The sequence below is a fragment of the Oncorhynchus nerka genome, linkage group LG15 (genome assembly GCF_034236695.1).
Source record: "Oncorhynchus nerka isolate Pitt River linkage group LG15, Oner_Uvic_2.0, whole genome shotgun sequence".
Classification (NCBI taxonomy): domain Eukaryota; kingdom Metazoa; phylum Chordata; class Actinopteri; order Salmoniformes; family Salmonidae; genus Oncorhynchus; species Oncorhynchus nerka.
The window spans coordinates 18,619,935-18,636,150 of record NC_088410.1 but is presented as its reverse complement, the minus strand read 5'-3'; the positions used below and the strand labels follow the sequence as shown (position 1 = coordinate 18,636,150).

Sequence of the window (16,216 nt, the reverse complement as noted above, 5' to 3'; positions counted from 1 at the left end):
AAAGTGTGTGTTGGTTTCAAGAGGGAATATTGTGTTTGCTTGTGCAACATAAAGTGTGTTTTCTCCAAGTACAGGATCATAACGCTGGCAAGTGAAATGTATAAGGTTATTTGGGTGTTTCCAGAAAGCCAGCTACAGCAGTGCTTCCAAAGGAGGAAGTTGTTTGTCAATGATGAATGTTCTCTTCTGAAACAGACTTTATTTAGCATATGGCCTCACTGAGACTGCATTGTGGTTTCACCCCTTCTCTCTCTCTCTCTGTGTGTTAGTGTGTGTTAATGTGTGTTTGTGTGTGTGTTTGTGTGTGTGTTGTGTTTGTGTGAGTGTGTGTATGTGTGTGTGTGTGTGTGTGTGTGTGTGTCGTGTTTGTGTGTGTGTGTCGTGTTTGTGTGTGTGTGTATACGGTGAGACATCTTCTAAACAGCTTGAGAACAAGGTTCCGTTTGCGCAACTGCAGGACTGCATCATATCCTGTCTGTCAGAACTGTGACAAGGACAGTTAAAGTTTGGAGCTGCCATCTCTACTAACCGTGCTGTCTGGGGGGGATCAAGGTATGTATCAGCTTCCTTTACAGTGTTTGTTCTTGTTGTTGTAGTTGTTGTTGTTGTCTATAGGATCGTATATTTATTAATGATGTGTCAAAGTTGATGTGTTTTGGGTTTATGTTACAGAAATATGCCTTTGTTTAACCTCTCTATCCTGTCCTCTCCCCCTTCCTTCCTTCCTTCTTTCCTTTATCTCTCTCTCCCTGTCCCTCCCTCTTCTCTCTCTCTCTCTCTCCCTCTCCCTCCCTCCCTCTTCTCTCTCTCTCTCTCTCTCCCTGTCCCTCCCTCTTCTCTCTCTCTCCCTGTTCATCCCTCTTCTCTCTCTCTCTCTCCTGGTCCCTCCCTCCCTCCCTCTTCTCTCTCTCTCCCGGTCCCTCCCTACCTCCCTCTTCTCTCTCTCTCTCTCCCGGTCCATCCCTACTTCCCTCTTCTCTCTCTCTCTCTCCCGGTCCCTCCCTACCTCCCTCTTCTGTCTCTCTCTCTCTCCCGGTCCCTCCCTACCTCCCTCTTCTGTCTCTCTCTCTCTTCCGGTCCCCTCCCTCCCTCCCTCCCTCCCTCTCTCTCTCTCTCTCTCTCTCTCTCTCCCGGTCCCTCCCTACCTCCCTCTTCTCTCTCTCTTTCCCGGTCCCTCCCTACCTCCCTCTTCTCTCTCTCTCTTCCGGTCCCTCCCTCCCTCCCTCTCTCTCTCTCTCCCTGTCCCTCCCTCTTCTCTCTCTCTCTTCCGGTCCCTCCTTACCTCCTTCTCTATCTCTCTCTCTGTCCCTCCCTCCCTCCCTACCTCCCTCTTCTCTCTCTCTCTCTCTCTCTCTCTCTCTCTCTCTCTGTGTCACCTCCCTCCATCTCTCTCCCCCTGAACTCCCCCCAGACTCCCTGCTATGGAGGCAGTAGGTAAGTATGACTTTACTGCCACTGCTGAGGACGAGCTGAGCTTCAGGAAGGGAGACAACATGAAGGTAAAGAGGACAGCAATCCCCTTCCACACTACTAGTGTACCCTAGCAAGGGCACATAGTAAACATAAGTAGACAACCCTTATGTCGGAAGAAATACTCCATGCAACACTGTCTTGCAAACCCATTGATAGTTGATAGGTGCTGACATGTTGGTCACAGGCCTTTGTTATAGCATTCAGTAAGCTATGTTGTGAGACGGTCAAATGGCAAACATGTATAAGTCATACGGTATCCACAGCATTTCCTGTTTGCACTCTGGGACTTATGTCAATAGTAGGCTACAGTACTTCTCCATTCTAACCACTCTAAGTATGTGTGTGTGTGTGTGTGTGTGTGTGTGTGTGTGTGTGTGCGTGTGTGTGTGTCCCTCCTCTGTTCTCTGTAGATCTTGGGCACCAATGATGACTGGTTGATGGCTGAGCGACATGGAAAGAAGGGATTCATACCACGTAACTACATCAACATTCACCTACCCAGGTCATACTTATTACCCAAGACAATCACCTACCCAGGTCATACTTATTACCCAAGACAATCACCTACCCAGGTCATACTTATTACCCAAGACAATCACCTACCCAGGTCATACTTATTACCCAAGACAATCACCTACCCAGGTCATACTTATTACCCAAGACAATCACCTACCCAGGTCATACTTATTACCCAAGACAATAACCTACCTAGGTCATACTTATTACCCAAGACAATCACCTACCCAGGTCATACTTATTACCCAAGACAACCACCTACCCAGGCCATACTTATTACCCAAGACAATCACCTACCCAGGTCATACTTATTACCCAAGACAATCACCTACCCAGGTCATACTTATTACCCAAGACAATCACCTACCCAGGTCATACTTATTACCCAAGACAATCACCTACCCAGGTCATACTTATTACCCAAGACAATCACCTACCCAGGTCATACTTATTACCCAAGACAATCACCTACCCAGGTCATACTTATTACCCAAGACAATCACCTACCCAGGTCATACTTATTACCCAAGACAATCAAGCAGTACTGTGTGTCAGTGTGTGTCGGCTATGTGATGTCTGTGTGTAAGCAGGTGTGAACACAATCCGATGTTATGAAAAAATACTAAATACTATTTTGTTTACTGCTCCCCCTCTCCCCCCTCTCCTCCCTCCCCCCCTCCTCCTCCCTCACCCTACCCTCCCTCCCCTCTCTACTCCTCCCTCCCCCTCTCTACTCCTCCCTCCCCCCCACTCCTCCCTCCCCTCCCCCACCCCTTCTCACCCACTCTCTCTCCCCCTCCACTCCTCCCTCCCCCTCCCCCCACCCCTTCTACTCTCTCTCCCCCCTCTCTACTCCTCCCTCCCCCCTCTACTCCTCCCTCCCCCTCTACCCTCCCTCCCCTCTACTCCTCCCTCCCCTCTCCCCCCACCCCTTCTCACCCACTCTCTCTCCCCTCTCTACTCCTCCCTCCCCCTCTCCCCCACCCCCTTCTCTCTCCCCCTCTCTACTCCTCCCCCCCCTCTCCTCACCCTCCCCCTCTCCTCCCACCCCTTCTCCACCTCTACTCCCCCCTCCCCCACCCCTTCTCCCCTCTCTCTCCTCTCCTCCTCCCACCCCCCTTCTCACCCACTCTCTCCCCCTCTCTACTCCTCCCACCCCTCTCCCCCACCCCTTCTCACCCACTCCCTCTCCCCCTCTCTACTCCTCCCTCCCCCTCCCCCACCCCTTCTCACCCACTCTCTCTCCCCCTCTCTACTCCTCCCTCCCTCTCCCCCACCCCTTCTCACCCACTCTCTCTCCCCCTCTCTACCCCCCTCCCTCTCACCCCTCTCCCCCACCCCTTCTCACCCACTCTCTCTCCCCTCTCTACTCCTCCCTCCCCCTCTCCCCACCCCTTCTCCCCTCCTCCCCCCTCCCCCCACCCCTTCTCACCCACTCTCTCTCCCCCTCTCCCCTCCCTCCCCCCCACCCCTTCTCACTCCTCCCTCCCCTCTCCCCCACCCCTTCTCACCCACCCTCTCCCCCTCTCTCCTCCTCCCTCCCCCTCTCCCCCACCCCTTCTCACCACTCTCCCTCTCCCCCCACCCCTCTCTACTCTCTCTCCCCCTCTCCTCCCTCCCCTCTCCCCCATCTCTAGTTGGTACCAGGAGAGTGCTAGTCGAGGTGAGGCCCAGGAGTCTCTCATGGCCCAGCCTATAGGATCCTTTCTGATCAGGGGCAGCCAGAGCTCCCCAGGAGATTTCTCCATATCCGTTAGGTCAGTGTGTGTGTGTCTTTACATTAAAAAGCTAGATTAATGTACACGACAACATCATTGACATATTTCCCTCCTATTTGCATCATATCACTATACCTACCTATCTATCTACCTACCTACCTACCTACCTACCTACCTACCTACCTCTCCCAGACACGAGGCAGACGTGCAGCACTTCAAGGTGATGGCAGACACCAGAGGGCAGTATTACCTCTGGTCTGAGAAGTTCAGCTCCTTCAACGAGCTGGTGAACTATTACATGAACAACTCTGTCTCTAAACACAGCCGCATATATCTGCTGGACACAGAAACACAGGTACCAGTTATAAGTATTTATAAAGGGTTTATAAGGGGTTTATGAAGGGCTTATACGTAGTTAATAAAGGAGCTGGTGAACTATTACATGAACCACTCTGTCTCTAAACACAGCCGCATATATCTGCTGGACACAGAAACACAGGTACCAGTTATAAGTATTTATAAAGGGTTTATAAGGGGTTTATGAAGGGCTTATACGTAGTTAATAAAGGAGCTGGTAGAGTACTATATGAACAACTCTGTCTCTAAACAGCATATATCTGCTGGACACAGAAACACAGGCAGGAGTAGAACTATGGAGGATCCCTGTTCACTAAATGATGGTGTAGGGTACTTCAAGCTTGATAAATAGCTAAAACTGTTCATTATCGGTTTATCGAATCTGAAAGAAAAGTTATGACAGTGCTCTCTCTGTCTCTCTGTCTCTCTCTCTGTCTCTCTGTCTTTCTCTCTGTCTCTCTCTCTCTCTGTCTCTCTGTCTCTCTCTCTGTCTCTCTGTCTCTAATTTCACTTTTCTTCCTAGGAGAAGGGATTTGGCCAGACCAGGACATCAGCCCCATCCTCTCAGCCCCAGCCTCACCAGTCCCTGCCCCGCGCACCCCAGCCTCACCTGCCCCTGCCCAGCATACCCCAGCCTCACCTGCCCCTGCCCAGCATACCCCAGCCTCACCAGCCCCTGCCCAGCATACCCCAACCTCACCATCTCCTGCCCCGCGTACCCCAGCCTCAACAACCCCTGCCCCGCACACCAGACCCTATACCCCCACCACAAGTAGTATACTCTCTACAACCAAATCCCTCCTGTGTGTGTGTGTGTGTGTGTGTGTGTGTGGTGTGTGTGTGTGTGTGTGTGTGTGTGTGTGTGTGTGTGTGTGTGTGTGTGGTGTGTTTGTGTGTGTGTGTGTGTGTCTGTGTGTGTGCGTGTATGTACCTCCATGCATGTGTGTGTATGTATAGAATGAAGCTACGTGTCTAATCAACCCCTGTGTGTGTGCCTGTGTTCCAGCGTGCGGCGGTGACCACGGGGGGCGGTGGTCTGATGCAGGTGAGAGCTCAGTATGACTTCAACGCCGAGGAGAAGGACGAGCTGAGCTTTAAGGCCGGTGACATCATCGAGGTGCTGGAGTGTTCCGACATGTCATGGTGGAAAGGAAGACTGAGGGGACAAGTGGGAGTGTTCCCTTCCAACTACACCAACCCTGTATGAGAGAGAGAACATGGCATTTAGAGCTAAATAAGTATCTTCATTCATTATAGCAGACGTTCTTATCCAGAGCAACTTAAAGGAGCAATTAGGGTTAAGTGCCTTGCTCAAAGGAATATTGACAGATTTTTCACTCAGGGATTCGAATCAATGACCCAACAGTCTTAACCTCTAGGCTTCCTGCCTCCCTAACAATAACAACTATATTTCTGAGAGAGAGAGAGAGAGAGAGAGAGAGAGAGAGAGAGAGAGAGAGAGAGAGAGAGAGAGAGAGAGAGAGAGAGAGAGAGAGAGAGAGAACATAATGATTAGCATTAAATATATATATTGTAACTTTCTTTCTGGTTTATTATCAATGTACTTTACCATATCGTAGGCTTATGTCAGGATAACACAACTATTTACAACTTCAGAACACAATTATTACTGTATGATTATCAAATAAATGGTTTTCTGTAAGCCCCTGTATAAATGTTCATCAATGTTGCAACATGGCTACCATTCATTTAGAGTTTGACTTGTGTGAGAGCAATAGCCTTGGATCAACTAACTGTGGAATCACACCAATTCCAGGAAGAGCCACAAATATCTGGGTTGTTCGAAGTCCAACAATAATCACAGTCTGACAGTCACGTGCATGATAGCCAAATACGCGTTGGGCGCTTCCATAGGGTGATTTCCGTCATATAATAAGGTATTTATCGTTCCGCCCCTATGGCAGGTAATGCCGCGTTCACGATAACTGGGAACTGGGTAAATAATGCGCTTTTGAATGGTCATCCAACTCGGAATTCAAGTAGCTCTAGATTGCCCGAGTTTCTGACTTGGAATTCAGATTTGGATGACACAGACGGAGCTCGTTTTTTTCAACGAGTTCCCAGTTGTATTGAACGCACTGAAGTCGGAGACTTCCGAGTTCCAAGTTCCCAGATTTATGAACGCAGCATTTGAGGTTAGCTGTCAAAGTCAAACGTCATACAGGTAGCCTAGGTAGGTAGGTAACCGTGTATCTTCCGGATCCTTTTAAAATCAGCGGTTGTGCGACTTTACCCATAGGCTTCAGTCTAGCGGTGACACAGCGGTGTCCAGCCATGGCCGAGTCCCAGCTAACATGCATGGAGGACGGCCACATCAAAGAGAACGTCCCGGAGTCCAAACCGGAGTTTTACTACAGCGAAGAGCAACGCGCGGCGGTTGAACAACTGCTCAAAAACGGCGACGGCGCTTTCAAAATGCGACTGAAAGAGGACAAAGTGAAAGACTTTCTCTCGGCCCGTGATATTAAAACGATAAGGAACACTTTCAAAGAATATGACACTGAAGATGAAGAGAAGTGCGGAGAATTAAAGGCGAAACCCGACGGTTCCAAAGCGAACTCGGGGCACCATTCGACGTACTGGCCGCAGATGTCGGATACAGAGGTGCCGCCGTTGGATCTCGGTTGGCCCAACGGGGGTTTGTTCAAGGGGGTCACACGCGTGGCGGTTCACACGCACCCGCCAAAAGAGAACGGACCGCACATCAAGGAGGTCATTCGTAGGCTGATCCAAGAAGCTACCAAGGTGAACTGCGGGTATATACTGTTCAATAATGGTGTAACGACATAGTGATGAACTGAATAACGCAGGACTAATGACTGTGTTGTATTGGTTTATTATTGGGATAGTGATATCCCCGGCCTATGTATCTCAAATGTGAGGTAAGCATCTAACTCATGAAGCCATTTTTTTCATGGGAAAGTAATCTATATAGTAATTTATCAGAGAACTTCAAATGCGTCTGGGGAGGTTAGCGGAGAGGCGGTGATTCAATAGAGAGAATGGATGGGATTGCCGGAATAAAGGACTGATTATTAGAGGCGTGTCTCAGCGGAGTGAAACATAAAGTGTGTTTGTGTGCGTCCGTGCATCAGCAGGGGCACATGGAAGTGAGTGTTTAAACTTGTAGAGGAGTGATCATCAACTAGATTCAACCGCGGGACGATATTTTTTGTTGAGAGGATTGTCGAGAGGCCTGAACATAATTACACATAAGTTGTAGACTGCATATTGACCGCAAGAAGCCCAAACATATATCATTTTTGACTAAAACGTAATAATTTCAAACCTTGCTTACGTGTATATACGATCACGTGTCTCTCTGTTATGCGTGGGATTTCTTGGGTACATATTTCTTAAATGTAAATCACTTGGCGCTGATTTCCTGGTGTTTTTACAATCTTTTACCTCTAACGATTAACCTTTTATTTTGTTATTATTATTTCCAGTAAATTTGGGGGATCATCCACATAAACTTGGGGGATCATCCACGTAAACTTGGGGGATCATCCACATAATCTTGGGGGATCATCCACATAATCTTGGGGGATCATCCACATAATCTTGGGGGATCATCCACATAATCTTGGGGGATCATCCACATAAACTTGGGGGATCATCCACATAAACTTGGGGGATCATCCACATAATCTTGGGGGATCATCCACATAATCTTGGGGGATCATCCACATAAAATCCACGTAAACTTGGGGGATCAACATAAACTTGGGGGATCATCCACATAAACTTGGGGGATCATCCACATAAACTTGGGGGATCATCCACATAAAATCCACATAAACTTGGGGGATCATCCACATAAAATCCACATAAACTTGGGGGATCATCCACATAAACTTGGGGGATCATCCACGTAAACTTGGGGGATCATCCACGTAAACTTGGGGGATCATCCACGTAAACTTGGGGGATCATCCACATAAACTTGGGGGATCATCCACATAAACTTGGGGGATCATCCACGTAAACTTGGGGGATCATCCACGGGCCATGATTCCTGTCTGATGACGTATATCATTGTTGAATGCCCTCATTGAACGAACAGCGGATTTCCCTATTACACAGGAAACATTCTGTCATGTCAATTAAAGTTAGGCTAGCTTTCATGATTAGGCTATTCAGAGAACACATATACAAAGACACACACACACACACACACACACACTGTCTGTACTTTCCACCCTTTGTGGATGCGTACAACCTCCCATTAAAACAGCACACAGGAGAGATAAAGGGGGTTCTATTCCATTGTAATGAATGAACAAATCCCTCAGCATGTTGGCAGCACATACCAGGGTGAACTGGAGTCAGAGCTGCTTAGTTCAGTTGCCTTTAGCGAAGTTTGTTTATCGTGTCACTAGAGACTGAGTCATTTTGGACCCACCCATCTTGACCCAGTCAGTCAACCAGTCAGCCAGTGAGTCATCCAGTCAGAGCCACCCAATCAGCAAGTCAGTCAGTCAGTTAGTCAGGCAGTCAGTTAGTCAGGCAGTCAAACCATGACACATTTCCTCCCTTTGTACAACTGGGTCTTACAACAACACACAATCACATCGATGTCTTGGTCCGGTGTGGTTTTGGCCGTCATTCTAAATCAGAATGTGTTCTTATTAACTGACTTGCCTAGTTAAATCAAGGTCAAATAAAACAGGTGAAAAAGGATTGTGTCAATACAGTGTATTGTTACAGAAGAATGATGACATGTTAAACCTGAGCCGATGTCATATACCGTATGTTACATATATGACAGTGTGTTAATGTGAGGTCACAGGGCGGCAGGTAGCCTCCACAATGTCATGTACATGTGCTATGCACTGTCTATTTATACCTACAGGGATTCCCCCTGGGTAGTTTACCGCTCTGGGCTGAAGTTTCCTCTAGGTACAGATCTAGGATCAGCTTCCCCTCCCCCGATCCTAACCTTAACCATTAGTGGGAGAAATGTCAAACTGACCCAAGATCAGCACCTAGTGGCAACTTCACCCTACTTCTAGTTCACCGACCTGTCAAGTGAGTGAATGAGAACATATGAAAGTCATTTCTCAGGTGTGTGTGTTGCCAAACAGGATTTCATGGAACACCGCAGCCTGAAGCTTTGAAGCAGTTTGTTTAATGTTAGGAGAAATGGAGAGAATGTGGTTGCAAGTACACACCACCCACACATCAAATCAAATAGTTTGTGTCACATGCGCTGAATACAGCAGGTGTTGACCTTACTGTGAAACGCTTACTGACAAGCCCTTAACCAACAATGCAGTTATAGAAACAACTGTCTTGGTGTGTTTGGACCATGATCGTTCGTTGGTGATGTGGACACCAAGGAACTTGAAACTCTCGACCCGCTCCACTACAGCTCCGTCGATGTTAATGGGGCCTGTTCGGCCCTCCTTTTCCACAAACGCACACAGTCTTGTACAGCTAACCTTGTGGGGACACACAATTCAGTCCCATTCAAAATCTTATTTTCCCTAAGCCCTAAACCTAACCCTAACACTAAACCTAACCCGTACTCTTACCCTAACACTAAACCTGACCCTAACCTAACCCTAGCTCCTAACTCTAACCCTTAACGTAATTCTAACCCTGACACTATTTCTAACCTTAACCCTAAACCCCCTAGAAACAACTAAATGTCCCCAGTTGGTCACATTTTTGTTTGTTTACTATTCTTGTGGAGACTTCTGGTCCCCTCATGTATAGTTAAACACGTCACACACACACACACACACACACACACACACACACACACACACACACACACACTCAGTAGTGATACAGGGGCCTACATAATCAGGTGTGGTGTGTTTATCTTAGCATACTGTGGTTGTCTTCATCTACATACAGTACAATAGATTACTGTGTGATCCACATCACAACATTTACATGGATGGCATTAACAGTGATTGCATTTTGTTGTGGCTACTGTTAGATGGAAGACATTGTGGTGTTGTAGGTTTTAACTTGAATTATTTCATACTGTTACTTGTTGTTTCTCTTTGCCCGTGCTCATAAAGTGTATGTGTTAGAGTAGGAGTGCTGATCTAGGATCAGGTCTCCCCGGTCCATTATGGTCTAAAAGGCCAAGCTGGTCAACACTCCTACTGTACCAGGCTTTGTGAACACAACACAGGCCCCGTTGTTACAACACAGAACACTTCACTCAGCATGTTTCCTCTGGAGAATGTAATGTCAGCATACAGCCTTTTCCTTGACTGAATGAGAACATTCATGTGAATGAAGAAACCTTTTCCTCCTCCACCCTTTCCCATTGCTGAGGTAGTCTCCAGAATAAAGCTTGTGTAGGCATCCTGGTTGAGCCTTGTTCCCATTGCTGAGGTAGTCTCCAGAATAAAGCTTGTGTAGGCATGCTGGTTGAGCCTTGTTCCCATTGCTGAGGTGGTCTCCAGAATAAAGCTTGTGTAGGCATGCTGGTTGAGCCTTGTTCCCATTGCTGAGGTGGTCTCCAGAATAAAGCTTGTGTAGGCATGCTGGTTGAGCCTTGTTCCCATTGCTGAGGTGGTCTCCAGAATAAAGCTTGTGTAGGCATCCTGGTTGAGCCTTGTTCCCATTGCTGAGGTGGTCTCCAGAATAAAGCTTGTGTAGGCATGCTGGTTGAGCCTTGTTCCCATTGCTGAGGTAGTCTCCAGAATAAAGCTTGTGTAGGCATGCTGGTTGAGCCTTGTTCCCATTGCTGAGGTGGTCTCCAGAATAAAGCTTGTGTAGGCATCCTGGTTGAGCCTTGTTCCCATTGCTGAGGTGGTCTCCAGAATAAAGCTTGTGTAGGCATCCTGGTTGAGCCTTGTTCCCATTGCTGAGGTGGTCTCCAGAATAAAGCTTGTGTAGGCATGCTGGTTGAGCCTTGTTCCCATTGCTGAGGTGGTCTCCAGAATAAAGCTTGTGTATGCATGCTGGTTGAGCCTTGTTCCCATTGCTGAGGTGGTCTCCAGAATAAAGCTTGTGTAGGCATCCTGGTTGAGCCTTGTTCCCATTGCTGAGGTGGTCTCCAGAATAAAGCTTGTGTAGGCATGCTGGTTGAGCCTTGTTCCCATTGCTGAGGTGGTCTCCAGAATAAAGCTTGTGTAGGCATGCTGGTTGAGCCTTGTTCACATTGCTGAGGTGGTCTCCAGAATAAAGCTTGTGTAGGCATCCTGGTTGAGCCTTGTTCCCATTGCTGAGGTGGTCTCCAGAATAAAGCTTGTGTAGGCATGCTGGTTGAGCCTTGTTCCCATTGCTGAGGTGGTCTCCAGAATAAAGCTTGTGTAGGCATCCTGGTTGAGCCTTGTTCCCATTGCTGAGGTGGTCTCCAGAATAAAGCTTGTGTAGGCATGCTGGTTGAGCCTTGTTCCCATTGCTGAGATGGTCTCCAGAATAAAGCTTGTGTAGGCATGCTGGTTGAGCCTTGTTCCCAGTGCTGAGGTGGTCTCCAGAATAAAGCTTGTGTAGGCATGCTGGTTGAGCCTTGTTCCCATTGACATTCTGAAGTGACTCAAATCCTCTTTTTTTTGCATGTCCGATTCCAATCTGTTATTTTTCATGCCGTCTGAACAGCCAAAAGCCACCTTGGAATTGGATATTTCAAGCTACGTTTCAAACCACCTCGGTAGGCCCTTTCAAATCACCTCGGTAGGCCCTTTCAAACCACCTCGGTAGGCCCTTTAAAATCACCTCGGTAGGCCCTTTCAAACCACCTCGGTAGGCCCTTTCAAACCACCTCGGGAGGCCCTTTCAGACCACCTCGGTAGGCCCTTTCAAACCACCTCAGTAGGCCCTTTCAAACCACCTCGGTAGGCCCTTTCAAACCACCTCGGTAGGCCCTTTCAAACCACCTCAGTAGGCCCTTTCAAACCACCTCGGTAGGCCCTTTCAAACCACCTCAGTAGGCCCTTTCAAACCACCTCGGTAGGCCCTTTCAAAAACCACCTCGGTAGGCCCTTTCAAACCACCTCGGTAGGCCCTTTCAAACCACCTCGGGAGGCCCTTTCAGACCACCTCGGTAGGCCCTTTCAAACCACCTCAGTAGGTAGGCCCTTTCAAAACCACCTTTCAGCCCTTTAGGCCCTTTCAAACCACCTCGGAGGCCCTTTCAAACCACCTTGTAGGCCCTTTCAAACCACCTTGAGGGTAGGCCCTTTCAAAATCACCTTTCAAACCACCTTGGTAGGCCCTTTCAAACCACCTCGGGAGGCCCTTTCAGACCACCTCGGGAGGCCCTTTCAAACCACCTCGGGAGGCCCTTTCAAACCACCTTGGTAGGCCCTTTCAGACCACCTCGGGAGGCCCTTTCAAACCACCTCGGAGGCCCTTTCAAACCAGGCCCTTTCAAGCCACCAGGTAGGCCCTTTCAAACCACCTCGGAGGCCCTTTCAAACCACCTTGTAGGCCCTTTCAAACCACCTCGGGAGGCCCTTTCAAACCACCTTGCCCTTTCAAACCACCTCGGGAGGCCCTTTCAAACCACCTGGTAGGCCCTTTCAGACCACCTCGGGAGGCCCTTTCAAACCACCTCGGGAGGCCCTTTCAAACCACCTCGGGAGGCCCTTTCAAACCACCTTAGGCCCTTTTAGGCCCTTTCAAACCACCTCAGGAGGGGAGGCCCTTTCAAACCTCGGGAGGCCCTTTCAAACCACCTGGTAGGGCCCTTTCAAACCACCTCGGGAGGCCCTTTCAAACCACCTCAAACCACCTCGGGAGGCCCTTTCAAACCAAGGCCCTTTCAAACCACCTCGGGAGGCCCTTTCAAACCACCACCTTTCAAACCACCTCGGGGAGGCCCTTTCAAACCACCTTGGTAGGCCCTTTCAAACCACCTCGGGAGGCCCTTTCAAACCACCAGGCCCTTTCAAACCACCTCGGGAGGCCCTTTCAAACCACCTCGGGAGGCCCTTTCAAACCACCTTGGTAGGCCCTTTCAGACCACCTCGGGAGGCCCTTTCAAACCACCTCGGGAGGCCCTTTCAAAACCAGGCCCTTTCAAACCACCTTGGAGGCCCTTTCAAACCACCTTGGTAGGCCCTTTCAAGGCCCTTTCAAACCACCTTGGTAGGCCCTTTCAAACCACCTCAAACCACCTCGGGAGGCCCTTTCAAACCACCTCGGGAGGCCCTTTCAAACCACCTTGCCCTTTCAAACCAGGACCTTTCAAACCACCTCGGGACCTTTCAAACCACCTTGGAGGCCCTTTCAAACCACCTCGAGGCCCTTTCAAACCACCTCGGGAGGCCCTTTCAAACCACCTCGGGAGGCCCTTTCAAACCACCTTAGGCCCTTTCAAACCACCTAGGCCCTTTCAGACCACCTCGGGAGGCCCTTTCAAACCACCTCGGGAGGCCCTTTCAAACCACCTCGGGAGGCCCTTTCAAACCAGAGGCCCTTTCAAACCACCTCAAACCACCTTGGTAGGCCCTTTCAAACCACCTCGGGAGGCCCTTTCTTGGTAAACCACCTCGGGAGGCCCTTTCAAACCACCTCGGGAGGCCCTTTCAAACCACCTTGGTAGGCCCTTTCAAACCACCTCGGGAGGCCCTTTCAAACCACCTCGGGAGGCCCTTTCAAACCACCTTGTTAGGCCCTTTTCAAACCACCTTGGGTAGGCCCTTTCAAACCACCTTGGTAGGCCCTTTCAAACCACCTCGGGAGGCCCTTTCAAACCACCTCAGGCCCTTTCAAACCACCTGGTAGGCCCTTTCAACCACCTCGGGAGGCCCTTTCAAACCACCTCGGGAGGCCCTTTCAAACCACCTCGGGAGGCCCTTTCAAACCACCTCGGGAGGCCCTTTCAAACCACCTTGGTAGGCCCTTTCAAACCACCTCGGGAGGCCCTTTCAAAAAGGCCCTTTCCACCTTGGTAGGCCCTTTCAAACCACCTCGGGAGGCCCTTTCAAACCACCTTGGTAGGCCCTTTCAGACCACCTCGGGAGGCCCTTTCAAACCACCTTGGTAGGCCCTTTCAAACCACCTCGGGAGGCCCTTTCAAACCACCTTGGTAGGCCCTTTCAAACCACCTCGGGAGGCTTGGTAGGCCCTTTCAGACCACCTTGGTAGGCCCTTTCAAAAAAGGACTTGTTTTGAAAGTTGGATCGTGAATAATAAACAAAAGAGTGTTCAAACACTATGATTTGGAACATTTCAGAGCAACAGGGAAACATCCATGGCATTATTGTCACCTGGGCTTGCTACATATCTCCTGATTAACAGGAAGCATGAGTGCCACCACCAATCAACCTACACCACCGCGCACACACCCGTCGTTACTATGACAACTAGCATAGCCATGTCAGCAAATGACTGCTGTCTGAACACACACAAATCCGATTTGGTCACTTGTAACTGGCTGTTTGGACAGTCAGCATTAAGGCCTGCAGTGTGAACAAGGCTTTAGTTTCACATTCTGTCACTGTAAGTGAATGTGTCTTTCTTATCTTACTCCCAGTAGAGTTTATTATGAATTCCTATATCCAGGAACTATATCGTCCACTCCTTGTTTGATGCAGACTACAGTGTTAGGACACCTATATTCAGGAACCTATGATCTGAAAAGGCAGTGTTATGTTGTGGAACTATATAAACGTCCACTCCTTGTTGTGATGCAGACTGAAAAGGCAGTGTTATGTTGTGGACACCTATATCTCAGGAACTATATAAACGTCCACTCCTTGTTGTGATGCAGACTGAAAAGGCAGTGTTATGTTGTGGACACCTATATCTCAGGAACTATATAACGTCCTCCTTGTTGTGATGCAGACTGAAAAGGCAGTGTTATGTTGTGGACACCTATATCTCAGTGTTAGGAACTCTATAAACGTCCACTCCTTGTTGTGATGCAGACTGAAAAGGCAGTGTTATGTTGTGGACACCTATATCTCAGGAACTATATAAACGTCCACTCCTTGTTGTGATGCAGACTGAAAAGGCAGTGTTATGTTGTGGACACCTATATCTCAGGAACGTCCACTCCTTGTTGTGATGCAGACTGAAAAGGCAGTGTTATGTTGTGGACACCTATATCTCAGGAACTCTATAACTCCTTGTTGTGATGCAGACTGAAAAGGCAGTGTTATGTTGTGGACACCTATATCTCAGGAACTCTATAACGTCCACTCCTTGTTGTGATCTGAAAAGGCAGTGTTAGGAACTATATCTCAGGAACTCTAAACGTCCACTCCTTGTTGTGATGCAGACTGAAAAGGCAGTGTTATGTTGTGGACACCTATATCTCAGGAACTATATAAACGTCCACTCCTTGTTGTGATGCAGACTGAAAAGGCAGTGTTATGTTGTGGACACATTCAAGTCAGTGTATCGGTCTCAACCTGCTCCAGAGAGTTCTAAGTCCATGGAAGTTCTTCTATCAATAATTCCCCATATCAAACAGAAAGTAAAAGCTAAGCAGGACAGAACCAGTTCTGAGGAAAGATAATAGCTGAGATTCCACTTTCTAGTTCATTCCTCAGGTGTTTTATGTTGTGTTTACACCACTCCCCACATACCTGTCTCTGTCTCTGCTTTGTCTCTGCCAGCCTGGCAGCTTCGGGGAAACGGGTTGTTGGGGCAACTACGTGTTGGGGAGACGCAACTAGGAGATGTGTTGGGGCACGTGTTGGGGCCACTAGGAGACGTGTTGGGGCCACTAGACGTGTTGGGTGTAACTAGGAGACGTGTTGGGGCAACTAGGAGATGTGTTGGGGCAACTAGGAGACGTGTTGGGGCAACTAGGAGACATGTTGGCAACTAGGACGTGTTGGGTCAGTGTTGGGGCAACTAGGAGACGTGTTGGGGCAACTAGGAGAGTGTTGGGGTTGTTGGGCAACTAGGAGACGTGTTGGGTCAGTGTTGGGGCAACTAGGAGACGTGTGTTGGGGCAACTAGGAGATGTGTTGGGGCAACTAGGAGACGTGTTGGGGTGGGGGCAACTAGGAGATCAGTGTTGGGGCAACTAGGAGGAGATGTGTTGGGGCAACTAGGAACGTGTTGGGTCAGTGTTGGGGGCTAGGATACGTGTTGGGGCAACTAGGAGACGTGTTGGGTCAGTGTTGGGGCAACTAGGAGACGTGTTGGGGCAACTTTGAGACATGTTGGGGCAACTAGGAGACGTGTTGGGTCAGTGTTGGGGC

At 49.0% G+C, this 16,216-nt stretch overlaps 1 protein-coding gene and 1 pseudogene across 1 annotated transcript; both read left to right on the top strand.

The window, feature by feature from the left end:
* The first annotated feature begins 445 nt into the window (after nt 1–445).
* On the top strand, nt 446–5,727 carry LOC135560089 (GRB2-related adapter protein-like). Its single transcript, XM_065001183.1, has 7 exons — nt 446–552; nt 1,412–1,499; nt 1,884–1,975; nt 3,627–3,746; nt 3,900–4,062; nt 4,588–4,836; nt 5,071–5,727. The coding sequence occupies exons 2-7, from the start codon at nt 1,422–1,424 to the stop codon at nt 5,269–5,271; spliced, it is 903 nt and encodes a 300-aa protein (XP_064857255.1). The 5' UTR covers nt 446–552; nt 1,412–1,421; the 3' UTR covers nt 5,272–5,727.
* Nucleotides 5,728–6,098: 371 nt separating this feature from the next.
* Nucleotides 6,099–16,216, top strand: part of LOC115120166 (protein FAM83F-like) — a 15,323-nt pseudogene continuing 5,205 nt past the window's right edge.

Coding starts and splice junctions, on each gene's coding strand:
- LOC135560089 (XM_065001183.1), top strand. CDS start 1,422: ATGGAGGCAGTAGGTAAGTATGACTTTACTGCCACTGCTGAGGACGAG. Junction 1,500..1,883: donor GGAAGGGAGACAACATGAAG/GTAAAGAGGACA, acceptor TGTTCTCTGTAG/ATCTTGGGCACCAATGATGA. Junction 1,976..3,626: donor ATCAACATTCACCTACCCAG/GTCATACTTATT, acceptor CCCCATCTCTAG/TTGGTACCAGGAGAGTGCTA.